The sequence below is a fragment of the Raphanus sativus genome, unplaced genomic scaffold (assembly GCF_000801105.2).
Source record: "Raphanus sativus cultivar WK10039 unplaced genomic scaffold, ASM80110v3 Scaffold0474, whole genome shotgun sequence".
NCBI classification, from domain to species: Eukaryota; Viridiplantae; Streptophyta; class Magnoliopsida; order Brassicales; family Brassicaceae; genus Raphanus; species Raphanus sativus.
In genome coordinates, this window is record NW_026615792.1 from 22,126 (window position 1) to 34,072 (window position 11,947).

The following is an 11,947-nucleotide window of genomic DNA, read 5'->3' on the forward strand; positions in this document are numbered from 1 at the left end:
AAAGTGTCCTACATAAAAGATTCAAAGACAACTTAAACAAGATTCAGAATTCAAGATAAGATACAAAAACAACACAAAAAAAGATTAAAGTTCTTTCCTTATGATTCACTCAGGCATCTCTGCTTTCACCAGTTACAAACTCCAAATAAAGAACTTTGTTTTCGTTATCTTCATAACTCAAGAACGTTTGCCGATTCCCAGAATCTTCTTGGAGATGTCGAATTGATGCCTTGTACAGTAGAGACCACATTCTTATACTAGTCAGTGAATGTAAAACCTTCATAGCCTTAAGCTGACTACAACTAAAATCTGGGTGGTTCTCAATCAGCTGATTCCTGTAGGAAAGTATCTCATGAAGACGTGATTGGCTAGTCCCCAATCACTTGTGCTACAGATAGGAAAGTAGAGACAATTATAACATAGACACATCACTATCAAATATAACCAGTTCCAGAACAGTTTCAGATAAATCAAGATGAAATATATACCTCTGTTTGTCCTTTGCATCTTACTATGAGGATTAACTCTATAAAGTTGTTGGACCGCAGCATGCATTGTTTCTTCGTCATGTAAAATCAAAACCGTGTCATCATCATCATCCTCAGTTAATAATTTGAATATATGATATATCCATTGTCTTTTCTTACGTTGTAGCAGAAGAGAAACCTAACCAAAAAAAGCAATGCACACCAAATCAGTTTCTACAAGAGAATAGAGAAGAAGCAAAACATGATACAAGTCCTATAATTGAGAGCATTGAGAGCAAAGGAGCGATTGAGAAGAACTGAAACATTAAAATTGGGAAGTAGAGAGAATAATAGACAGGTCGGTCATCAAGATGAAATTCAGACACTAACAAATGACAGAGACAATCACTGATGAAGATCAAAAACCCATGATGATGATAAGTACCTCTGTAGCTGTTGTGGAAGAAGATAGTCAAGATGGTTCGAGCTCGGTTCCTTCCGCTCTCACTTTAACCTGAAGATCCTTCGCCGTGGAATCGAGATCCTTACGGATACCTATGTTAAATAGCAGACCAATTGATTCAAAAAAATCATGTTATAGTATCGATATTTAAATATTATTATTTTTAATTTATGTTTAAACTTCCATATAAATATAATTCATAATTTAATTTAAAATCAATAATTCCGTATCTAAATTATATTCTAAGACTTTAACTATTTTATATGTTTTCTGTAAGTGTTGTATCTCTTGAATTTATCAGGCATATAAACTAAGGCTAAATTGACTAGAAAACCATAAAACAAAAATTAATTAGGAAACAATGCAAAAAATAAGTTAATTAACTAGTTGGACAGAGGAGGATAAACGAAATTACGCACTTGGCCCGTTGCCATATCCTAATAGTGTAGAGATATTCAACATCAGAAAAATCCAGAAAACAAAACAGTTCACCATCCTCATCATCATCATTGAAAACAAATATCATTGTAAACCCATAACTCAAAACAAATCAAATAAGAGAAACAAAAGCATAAATAACAAATCAGAAAAAGCGAAGATGTTAGCAAGGCCATGAAAAAACACATCAGTACAATCTGTTCAACTAACATCATCAAAATTAGAAGAATCAGATTTGTTGCCTTATCTTTTCCCATGTTTATAAACAAATCCCAATAACTTAATCTTTAATACATGAGTGATCATACCTCCAGATCCATTTTTTTAGAAGTTCTTTTTACCAAATTTGATCCGCTCTCATCATCCACAGCTACCACTACTGACGTCTCCGCAACCTCCTCTCTTTCCTCGCTTCCACTTCCGGCTTCTGAGACAATTCCTCCGGCAACGGCTTCGTTAATCTTAATCGCTTGGTCGGAGATGACAGCACGTTGCTAGTATGGTTGTTGTCCTTCTTCATGGCCATGATTATTAGCTAAGATTTTTGTGCGAGATGATAGAACAAAGATGGGGTAAATGTATATAGGGGTACCACCTACTAGCCTATAGGAATACTCTGGAGATAATCGAAAGTTGAACAGTGAAATACCAATCTCCTAATTTTTATTATTTTTGTGTATATCCACTGCAATTACCCTATAAACTAAACTGAAAGATAAATAGATTTGAAAAATATGACATATTGTTTTGTTATAAAATATTTCTTTTAAAAAATTAATGTATTAATATATGTTTATACTAACATACAAATTTATAAACAACTACTATAAAATGGTCTGTACAGTTAAAAATCATCAAATGACAGATAATTTATGTAACATTTTTTTGATCTTTTTATCAAAAAAAAAAACTTTTTTTTGATTAATTTAATATCCAACTACAATTACAATTCGATCACTCATAAGTCGAAAATGGTATCCGTTACAAATTAAGAAAACAAAGTGCACGTTCTCTTTAAATAAGGATATAAAATTGGATTTTAATTTTTTTGGGCTTAGGCCCATGGCTGTACGATCCGATATTTTGAATTTTCAATATACTGTAAAAGCTTTGTACAAAGAAAGAAAAGAAGATCTCGTTCCTCGTGGAGATGCCATGAACACCGACCAGAAAAACAGATATCACATTTTCCACAGACGTTCCCAGATTTTGAAGGAGATTTTATTCGCAAGATTTTATATTAAATGGAGGAAGATAGTACTACCAAAATAAATAAATAAAAATTTCTCCTTAAGTACCACGTTTTTGTTGACCACCAACCAATAAGAAAATATTACATTACAGATTTGGCGACACACGATAAAACTATATATCTACGGAACAGAGGAGAAAGCAAATAATAAAAGAAGGTTACAGTGACGAAGAAGAGTAACTAAACAAAGAAATGGAGATATGGCTACTCATCTTGGTCTCTCTCTCCGTATCTCTGCTTCTCCATCTCCTCCTACGTAAATGCTCCTCCCATCCACAGCTACCTCCTGACCCCAACTTCCTCCCCTTCCTCGGAACCATCAGGTGGCTCCCACAAGGCTTAAGTGGTCTCAACACCTATCTCCGCTCCGTCCACCACCGTCTCGGACCAATCATCACCCTCCGTATCAGTTCCCGTCCCGCTATCTTCATCTCCGACGCTTCCCTAGCTCACCAAGCACTCGTCTTAAACGGCGCCGTTTTCGCCGACCGTCCACCCGCGGCTCCAACCAGCAAAATAACTTCCAGCAACCAACACGTCATCACTTCCGGGATTTACGGAGCCACGTGGCGGACTCTCCGCCGAAACCTCACGTCCGAGATTCTTAACCCGACGCGGGTGAGATCATACTCCCACGCCCGTCGCTGGGTTCTCGAGATTCTCTCAGATCGAATCCGTAAGCACGGAAGCGAGGAACCGATCGTTGTCGTTGATCATTTCCACTACGCCATGTTCGCGCTTCTTGCTCTCATGTGTTTCGGAGATAAGCTCGATGAGGAACAGATCAAAGAGGTTGGATATGTCCAGAGACGGATGCTTCTCGGCTTCTCTAGATTCAACATCTTGAATCTCTTCCCTAAGCTGACGAAACTAATCTTCAAAAGCAAATGGGAAGAGTTTCTCAAGATCCGGAGAGAGCAAGAAGATGTTTTGCTCCCACTGATTCGTGCTCGGAGGAAGAGAGAAGAAGAAGAAGAAAACAAAGACTACGTGCAATCGTATGTGGACACTCTGCTGGATCTAGAGCTTCCAGATGAGAAGAGGAAGCTAAACGAGAACGAGATCGTCAGCTTATGCTCGGAGTTCCTCAACGGTGGGACCGACACAACGGCGACGACGTTGCAATGGATCATGGCCAATTTGGTGAAAAATCCTGAAATCCAAGAGAGGCTATACCAGGAGATCAAAGGCGTTGCTGGAGAAGAAGGAAAGGAGATCGAGGAAGAGGCGGCACACAAGATGCCGTATCTGAAGGCGGTGGTGTTGGAGGGGCTCCGGAGGCATCCTCCGGGGCACATGGTGCTCCCACACAGTGTCACGGAGGACACTGTGTTGGGAGGGTACAAGATACCCAAGAAAGGGACGGTTAATTTTATGGTGGCGGAGATAGGGAGAGATCCAGCGGTTTGGGATGAGCCAATGGAGTTTAGGCCGGAGAGATTCATGGGGAAAGAATCGGTGGATATAACCGGAAGTCGAGGGATCAAGATGATGCCGTTTGGAGCGGGAAGGAGGATCTGTCCAGGAATCGGGCTAGCGATGCTGCACTTGGAGTACTATGTGGCGAATATGGTGAGGGAGTTTGAGTGGAGAGAAGTCGAAGGTTGTGAAGTTGACTTGGCGGAGAAAGTAGAGTTCACTGTCGTTATGAAGCATCCACTTAAGGCTCTTGCTGTGCCCAGGTGAAGTTCATAAACTGGAGTTTCCGAGCTGTTGATTTCGGAGGTGATCTTGAAGCTTTAAATTAAACTAGCTTCCCTAGTTTTTATTTTTCCCTAGAAAAAGTGTTTGAATCTGTGTGATCTTTTGAACTTGAGCTCCCCCAATCAAAGCTGCAACAAGAGCAAACAAATAAAATTAAATTTGAAACTATCTTTTTGGGCGGTAACATATTTTTGGTGGCTAAATAAAAAAGGTTTATTAGATCAAATATCATAAAATTATGAAAAACACATTCAAATCGCATTGAAGCAATTTTTTTTCCCAAATTGCACACAAAGAAAACCACACACAAAATAACTCACTAAAAGGTCAAATGACAAATATATTCTTATTTATAAATAAATTATATAATAAATATAAATGTATTTATATTTAAGTTTAGTGATTAAAATTTAGGATTTATTATTAAAGAATAAGTTTAAGATTAGGTTAAGGAATTATAACAATTTAGTTTGTTTCTTGTTTAATGGATACTATTTATGTTATTTTGTGACAAAAACTTTTAGTGCTATCTATGAGATTTGCAAGTTTTTTATTAGTATGAATAGTGAAATTTTAGAATTGCAAGATTCATTTTTTCTGTTCTTTACCCTCTTTTTCATCGACTAGATTATAATAGCAACTAGATTTTGACCCGCGCTTCGAAAGCGCGGGTATTATTTTTCATTTTTATGAAATATATTATTTGTTTGTAATTATTGAATGTATTTATCTTAATAAAATTTTCTTTATAATAAATTCTACATATAAAGTGTGTCAAGTAAACTATGTGTTTCTCTCGCTTTGTTTTATTCCCTCTCTAATCAACATATTTATTTGGCTTGTTGTTAAAATAAATTATTTTAAAACGCAACGGTACAATACTCTTACATTGATATTTTGTTTAAACAATGTGACATACTTATATATTACCAATCAACACATTTGTGTAGTTTGTTGTTAAAAGAAATGATTTTGAATCCAAATTTACAGTACTTTTATATTGATTTTTTTTTCAGTTCATATAATTTTTATAAATATATTTATTTCAACTGAACCAACTAATATTTTGTTAAATTGACCCCTGAAATATATTTTTATACATCGATATTTATTTTTCATAATTAGTGTTATATATTGTAGATGTATCATAATATAACTAACGATATTCAAAATACATGGACCAAATCAGGTTATATGGCTATTTTTGTAACAAATATCCGAACCCGTTTTAGATGCATTGGTTATTTAAATATTTTTAGGTTCCTATACATAAGAACCGAATTCATCCAGATCCAGAATAACCCAACTCAAAATTCACACATAAGTTTATAATATTCAAGCTCGGATATATTGAAAACATTTTTTATAACATGTTACATATAAATATTGTTGTAATTTTCTTATATATATTTAGAACATTTTTTAATAAAGGTTATTGGAAAATATTTTAGTATTTTTTTTGAATATATGCATATTTTAAATCAATTTTTGATATAAATCAACTTTAAATTATTATTTTGATTTCAAATATGTATATAAAATTTAAATTTTATTTTATGATTATTTTAGACAAAAAAATGTTTTTAGGTAATTAGATTAGTCAATTTTGTATATTTTAAAACTAATATACTTTTATCCATGTTTCAAAATTTTAATTTTTTGCATTAGTTTTCTATGAATTATTATTAATTTTATGATTTTTTTTGCAAATTGAGCTCTTAAATTTTTTATATTTGACTAAACTAAATAAGGTAGTAATACTGTTTTTAAAAATTGTTTTATATAATATACTATTTATATTTGAGTTTGTGTTTAGTTTTTTTTTCACCATAAAAAATTGTAAAAATAGTGACAGAATTGTAAATAAAAAGAAATATAGAAAGAAAGTTGTTTAATTTATTATAATAAATGTTTAAATAAAAAGAAGTATTAAATATGTTATTCATGTTTCTAAACAATTCTCATTTGTTATTAATTTATTGAAAATACAATGGCTAAATGTGTAAATAAAAGAAAGTACACATTTCTACAATCCATGTTTCCAAACATATCTCATTTATTCTATTATCCATGTTTCCAAACATATTTCATTTATTATACTATCCTTGTATCCAAACATCTCCAAAATGTACTTCAACTTTAATAATATAGATGGTAAACAAATTCACGTAGACTTCCGCAACCTATCTACTACATCGGTTACTACATCAGTTGTCTTACAGCTCAGCTTCTGTAACAACGGTGAGGACAAGTCTAGCAACATTGTATTAGTCACTAAAAGAATACGAATCAAAGTGTGCCCATCAAACTCTAAAAACAAGATTGAATGGCTTTCTACTGTCTCCGCAGATCAGTTAAATCTTAGCTTCAGACCAAACATTATCATGCCTTTCAGCTCGGACACTTCATGAGAAGTTAAGAAACTATTAACAGGTTCTGAGTATTTGACCAAATGACATTAATAAAAATTAAACAAAGTACTTGTTACAACTTACAAGTTACATATACACAACCACTTTATAGATGTTTTAACGAACATATATTATATAAACACATACATAGGGAGAGAGATTCTTTTCTCTCATCTTCTTCCCAGATAGGCCACTTTCTGTGACTCATTTCCGCTTTCCGGAACCAATAGTAAGCAAATCAAAGCTTCTCAGGGCGTCATCACGCCCAAGCCTTGCGGTTGGCTTAGATTCTTGGCCCGGTTGAATCTTTTGGGCACCGCTTGAGAACATTTTACTTGAACGGTTCTCACTCAGCTCACCTGATGAGCCAGGTCGGCTGCTTGACATCACCGCCCTCACACTCTCGTTTCTCGTCTTTTCCGACACGAGCTGCATATTGCAACAAAACATCACAAAACGCACTTTTGAAAATGATCAAGTAAACTAAATATACTTGTTTTAATCCCAAACACTGCAGCACAATAAATCTTTTAAGGCATCCACTTATCATAAACACAAGTAAAGATATAGAAAAGAGGTAAAGGAAAAAAGCTAACCACTTCTTTGGAAGAGCGAATGCCAGGACTGGATACATTACGTCTGGCGAACGCTTCAACCGCACCTGAGAATCTTTCTCGCAGATCCTTCCCCTCTGCACAAAACATCCGAGCATAAAACATGTGCAGGACATGGAATCAAATTGTACTTAATTATACCTGAAGGCTTTTCACTTTTCTCTGCGGATGGTCCTGGAGGGTCTTGAGCTTGTTTTGGATTTGCCTGGTTGATACAAGATAACACATACATGAGAGTCTATAGCTTCTAAGAGTCGTTGACCCGAACAACACTAACCCTTGGTCTATTAGAACTAGAGCCCATCTGAGGATATTTCAAGATTGTCCAATCAAACACATAGTCGAACTGATAACCTGCATGATATAATCCACATGAATATATATATTACCCAACAATATTAACAGCCAAAACAATAAGTAACTTTATAGTGAAGGAGAAGCAAAAGCAGTAGAGGTTTTCTAACCTTCACGAATGAAAAGGTCCCTGAAGAGTCTTTTCAAGTAAGAATAATCTGGTTTGTCCTCAAACCTCAATGATCGGCAGTAATGGAAATAGGATGTGAACTCCGAGGGAAATGACTTGCAAAGAAGCTGGAATAACCGAAAAAATGATGTTTAGTGAGAAGTCACAAAAAGGTAAATACAGTATTATAGATAAATGAGGTACCTCAACTGGAGTAAGCATTTTCCTTTCACTAATCTTGTCATACTTCTGTTTCTTGGTACCAGCTTTCAGACCTTGCCATGGTAGACTGTGACAAACAAGACAGTTTTAAAAGAGATTTTCGATGTCACTATAAATGCACAAACCAAGATAGTTTCCTCTTTACCTTCCTCGTAGAAAGTACATTAGCACATAACCAAGCGACTCAAGGTCATCTCTTCTACTTTGCTCTACATTGAACGAGAAAAAGAGTTATCTCACATATAGTGATTAAAGTGTGTGACATACAAGACAAAAAGCTCTCACCAATCCCAAGGTGTGTATTGACACTTGCATATCGAGCAGTTCCGGTTAAATTCTTATTCTCCCTGTATAAATTCCAAATCAACTCTTTTAAAGGAAAAGAAGGAAGAAATAAATTGCAAAGGAAACATTGATAGATCCCACACCTGTATGGTATATGTTTATGTGTCTGAAGATCTCTGTACTTTTTAGCAAGCCCATAATCGATGATATACACCTGAGATTGAATCTAATCTGTTAAGATCACTAATGTGATAATAATACATTCAACAATAAAGTCTAACCTGGTTTGCTTTGCGACCGAGACCCATCAAAAAGTTGTCTGGTTTAATATCACGGTGAAGAAATCCTCTAATGTGCATGTATTCAACTCTGTTTATCTGGAAGTCAATTACACAGAAGAGTTTAGTAAATGATCTCATCATGAAATCAAAGGGAGGGGGAGGGGCGGGAACTTACTAACTGATCAGCAAGCATAAGAACAGTTTTCAAGGAAAAAGAGCGAGTGCAGTAGTTGAACAAGTCCTCTAAGCTGGGACCAAGAAGGTCAATTGCCATGCAGTTGTATTCACCTTCGACACCGTACCATTTGAGATGAGGAATACCACCTGCTCAAAAAAGAAAGCAAAATCAACTCAGAGACCATTGAAACATGAGAAAAGAGGGTGAGAAATGAGAAAAGAGAAACTCACTCCCTCCTTGAAGAAGCATGTATACTTTTGATTCATAGTGTAGTTGAGGATGCTTTGTTTTCACAGGTTCCTAGCCACAAATAAAAATAATATTAGTAAGGAATGTAGCTTATTTATCAAAAACAATAAGAATCAAATAAGATTCTGAAAGGGAGAACAATGAACTATTACTCTTGAGTTGCAGATTTTGATATTCAATAAAAACTAGTCTAAATAAAACTTGAGAATAAAAAAGATTCAAGATGATTCAGTATCAAAACTACTACTACTAGTCTACTAGTGTTGATTGTTTATTTTCTTTTTCACCTTTATTATATTCATTTTTACAAGATTCACAAAACTAAACACCTCTAAATATTGATTTTACAAATGATTTGATTCAGTATGAAAATTGAACAACTTTATACAATTATTTTACTCAGCACATTTCCAGGTACCTATAGATGACCATCAAAAACTATTACATGTGTTTTTTGTACTAAAACTACCCAAAAAAGATGTAAAAATAAAACAAGAAAAATGAGGATTTGAGACAAATGGGGTTTTCATTACATACCAGCTTAACAGCAACTTCTTCTCCTGTTTGGACATTACTCCCTTGAAAATTTAATCAGAAAAAAATACAGTCAGTTTACTAATAAACAAAAAAACAAAGTAAAAGGTGTGAAGGAATCATTATTCATTAAAGATACATACCTATATAAATTTCACCGAAGGAACCACTACCGATCTTCCTACTCAACTTGAATTTGCCACCGATGACATGCTCCATCCTTCTCTTTTTTCCGATTAAGATTTTATGGAGAGAGAGTGTGGAGTGGGATCTAAAGAATACCGATTTTTCTCAGGAGATTGTTACAAGAAAAGAAAGATAAATAAAAAAGAAAAGTCGGAAACGATGACCGACGAGGAGGAGCAAGAAAGATGAAAGAAGACGGCTTTCACATATTTATATCGTCTCTATAGGACTCTTATCTTCTTCTTTACTTTTTATTTTTAATTAATAAATGTTTTTGTCACGGGAAAGGCGAAATAAACGAGTCTTTATTTTAATTAATTAAGTTTTTAGCACACTAATGACGAATACCTAATGTTGTTTTTTTTTTACAAAAATATTACACTTACGCATCACATGTGAAATTACCATTTCAGAAAATACAGTAGATTGATACCGTATAATTTAACTTAGCATTTTTTTTTCTTTGACAAAATATCATTCTATAATTTTATCGCAATTTATATTTACTTTCATCTCAATATTAATTTTAAAATGCATTGATATTATAAATATATTCATTTATATAAAATATTATTGATTAATAGATGACATTAATAAAAACATAAATACAATTCAATCAATTTTTTAATATATGTGAAAAAATGTCTGGATGATATTTTTTATGTATATCTTAAATAACAAATTCTGTGTAGAATTATGATATGATGTATATACCTTTGTTGTTTAAGTGGTTAACTATAGCGGTGCTGCGAGTTGGATCCGTATTCTTGTCATCTTCATCACAACTTTCTTTTCACATAGTGCGATTAGATGGAACTCCCAATGTTTCTAATAGTAATTATATATCTAAACTATATGAAATGGAAACAATACTGATTCATGACTGAATTGAAGGCAATTTTCATTTGGTCCACAAACCAGCAGCTGGATTGAAGGCAATTCCATCATAATAACATTTATTTTCAAATTTAAATAATGGATATAAACTTAATTTTGGAATAGACTCTGAGTGCTAATAAGTTCATTAACCTATACATGTAAATATGTATCATTTTCATTTTAAATAATATTTAGAAGCAAAAGTATATATATATATGTAACCTACTATCCTTCATTTCTCATAATGAAGAAATGGGCGAGTTTTCTAACAAACGATAATTACTCTTTGAGAAAGAGCTCTTCTATTTTATTTTGAGTCTCACTTGAGTTTGGGTTGTTTGTCCAACTACAAAACAAATTAGGTTGTACAATGGTCTTTTATTCTAACTTAAACATCATTGTATCTATGAATTAAAACCACATCGTATTCCACACATGTTGGACCATTTCTATTCGTGCATGAAAGTATCTTATTGGTTCTTAATCAAAAGATTGAAATCATCGTTTTAAAATTATTTTAAGAAGCATTTGTTTTAAACTGTTTCTTTCAATATTTTCATAAGGACCTTACCTATATATATGCTATAACAAAATAACAAACTAACGACATATCAAATATGTTCAGAGCTAGATATACATATGTCCGACAAAAAGCTAGATATCTAGATATCTAAGTCTACTCTACAAAATTTATTGCAATACTTTTGTAGAGTAATTTTTTTTTTTTTTGTCAATTGGTCATTTTTTGAATTTTTTAATCCTCAAACTGAAGTAAGTAGGGGTCGAACCCCAGACGTCAGAGCCCGAAGGCAGAGCTCAGCAGCCACTTGGCTACGAACAACCTGACGTAGAGTAACTTTCAAATTCATTAATTAATATGGTTGTCAAAGCTAGTAAAGATTTAAATGTTTTTGCTTTTTCTTTTTAGAAATTTGCCAGATTATAACGATCATGGAAACCCAAGCAAAACTAATACTAATATTAATTGGAAAAGACAAGAAAACTAAAAGCATGGTAATAGGTTGGTTTTACCGACCCCCGAAACGCCAACTTGTTTTTAAAAGAGACTTGGATTTTGCACAACTAATTGTATACATTTAAATGAAAAAATAGACAAAAGGCTAATTTCTATCTGCTGCTGATCGAAAATCGTAAAGTTGTTAATATAGGCCGGTGACTCAGACGTATTCCGGCCGATAACAGACATTCGCCACAAATCTGGATTCACCTTGTTGGAAGTTAGGATACATCGGATTATTGAAAAAGAAAAATCGTAAAGTTAAAAGCAGTCCAAACTCAGAAAACAAAAGATACACAAACA

General features: G+C 33.7%; 2 protein-coding genes and 1 long non-coding RNA gene across 3 annotated transcripts; 1 reads left to right on the plus strand and 2 right to left on the minus strand.

The window, feature by feature from the left end:
* Nucleotides 1-56: 56 nt before the first annotated feature.
* LOC130502261 (uncharacterized) lies at nt 57-1,949 on the minus strand. Its single transcript, XR_008940192.1, has 4 exons — nt 1,677-1,949; nt 913-1,022; nt 489-666; nt 57-388 (listed from the first exon to the last, which is right to left on the minus strand). It is a non-coding gene; the product is annotated as an uncharacterized LOC130502261 (long non-coding RNA).
* An 819-nt stretch (nt 1,950-2,768) lies between these two features.
* On the plus strand, nt 2,769-4,458 carry LOC108833810 (cytochrome P450 89A2-like). The gene has a single exon (XM_018607208.2). It carries the CDS (start codon nt 2,813-2,815, stop codon nt 4,304-4,306), a length of 1,494 nt encoding a protein of 497 aa, XP_018462710.1. The 5' UTR covers nt 2,769-2,812; the 3' UTR covers nt 4,307-4,458.
* A 2,307-nt stretch (nt 4,459-6,765) lies between these two features.
* On the minus strand, nt 6,766-9,940 carry LOC108833809 (casein kinase 1-like protein 10). The gene is made up of 14 exons (XM_018607207.2): nt 9,705-9,940; nt 9,565-9,605; nt 9,009-9,078; nt 8,776-8,924; nt 8,601-8,696; nt 8,463-8,533; nt 8,320-8,381; nt 8,180-8,243; nt 8,017-8,101; nt 7,814-7,940; nt 7,627-7,703; nt 7,491-7,554; nt 7,332-7,426; nt 6,766-7,164 (listed from the first exon to the last, which is right to left on the minus strand). Exons 1-14 carry the CDS (start codon nt 9,778-9,780, stop codon nt 6,940-6,942), a joined length of 1,302 nt encoding a protein of 433 aa, XP_018462709.1. The 5' UTR covers nt 9,781-9,940; the 3' UTR covers nt 6,766-6,939.
* Nucleotides 9,941-11,947: the final 2,007 nt, after the last annotated feature.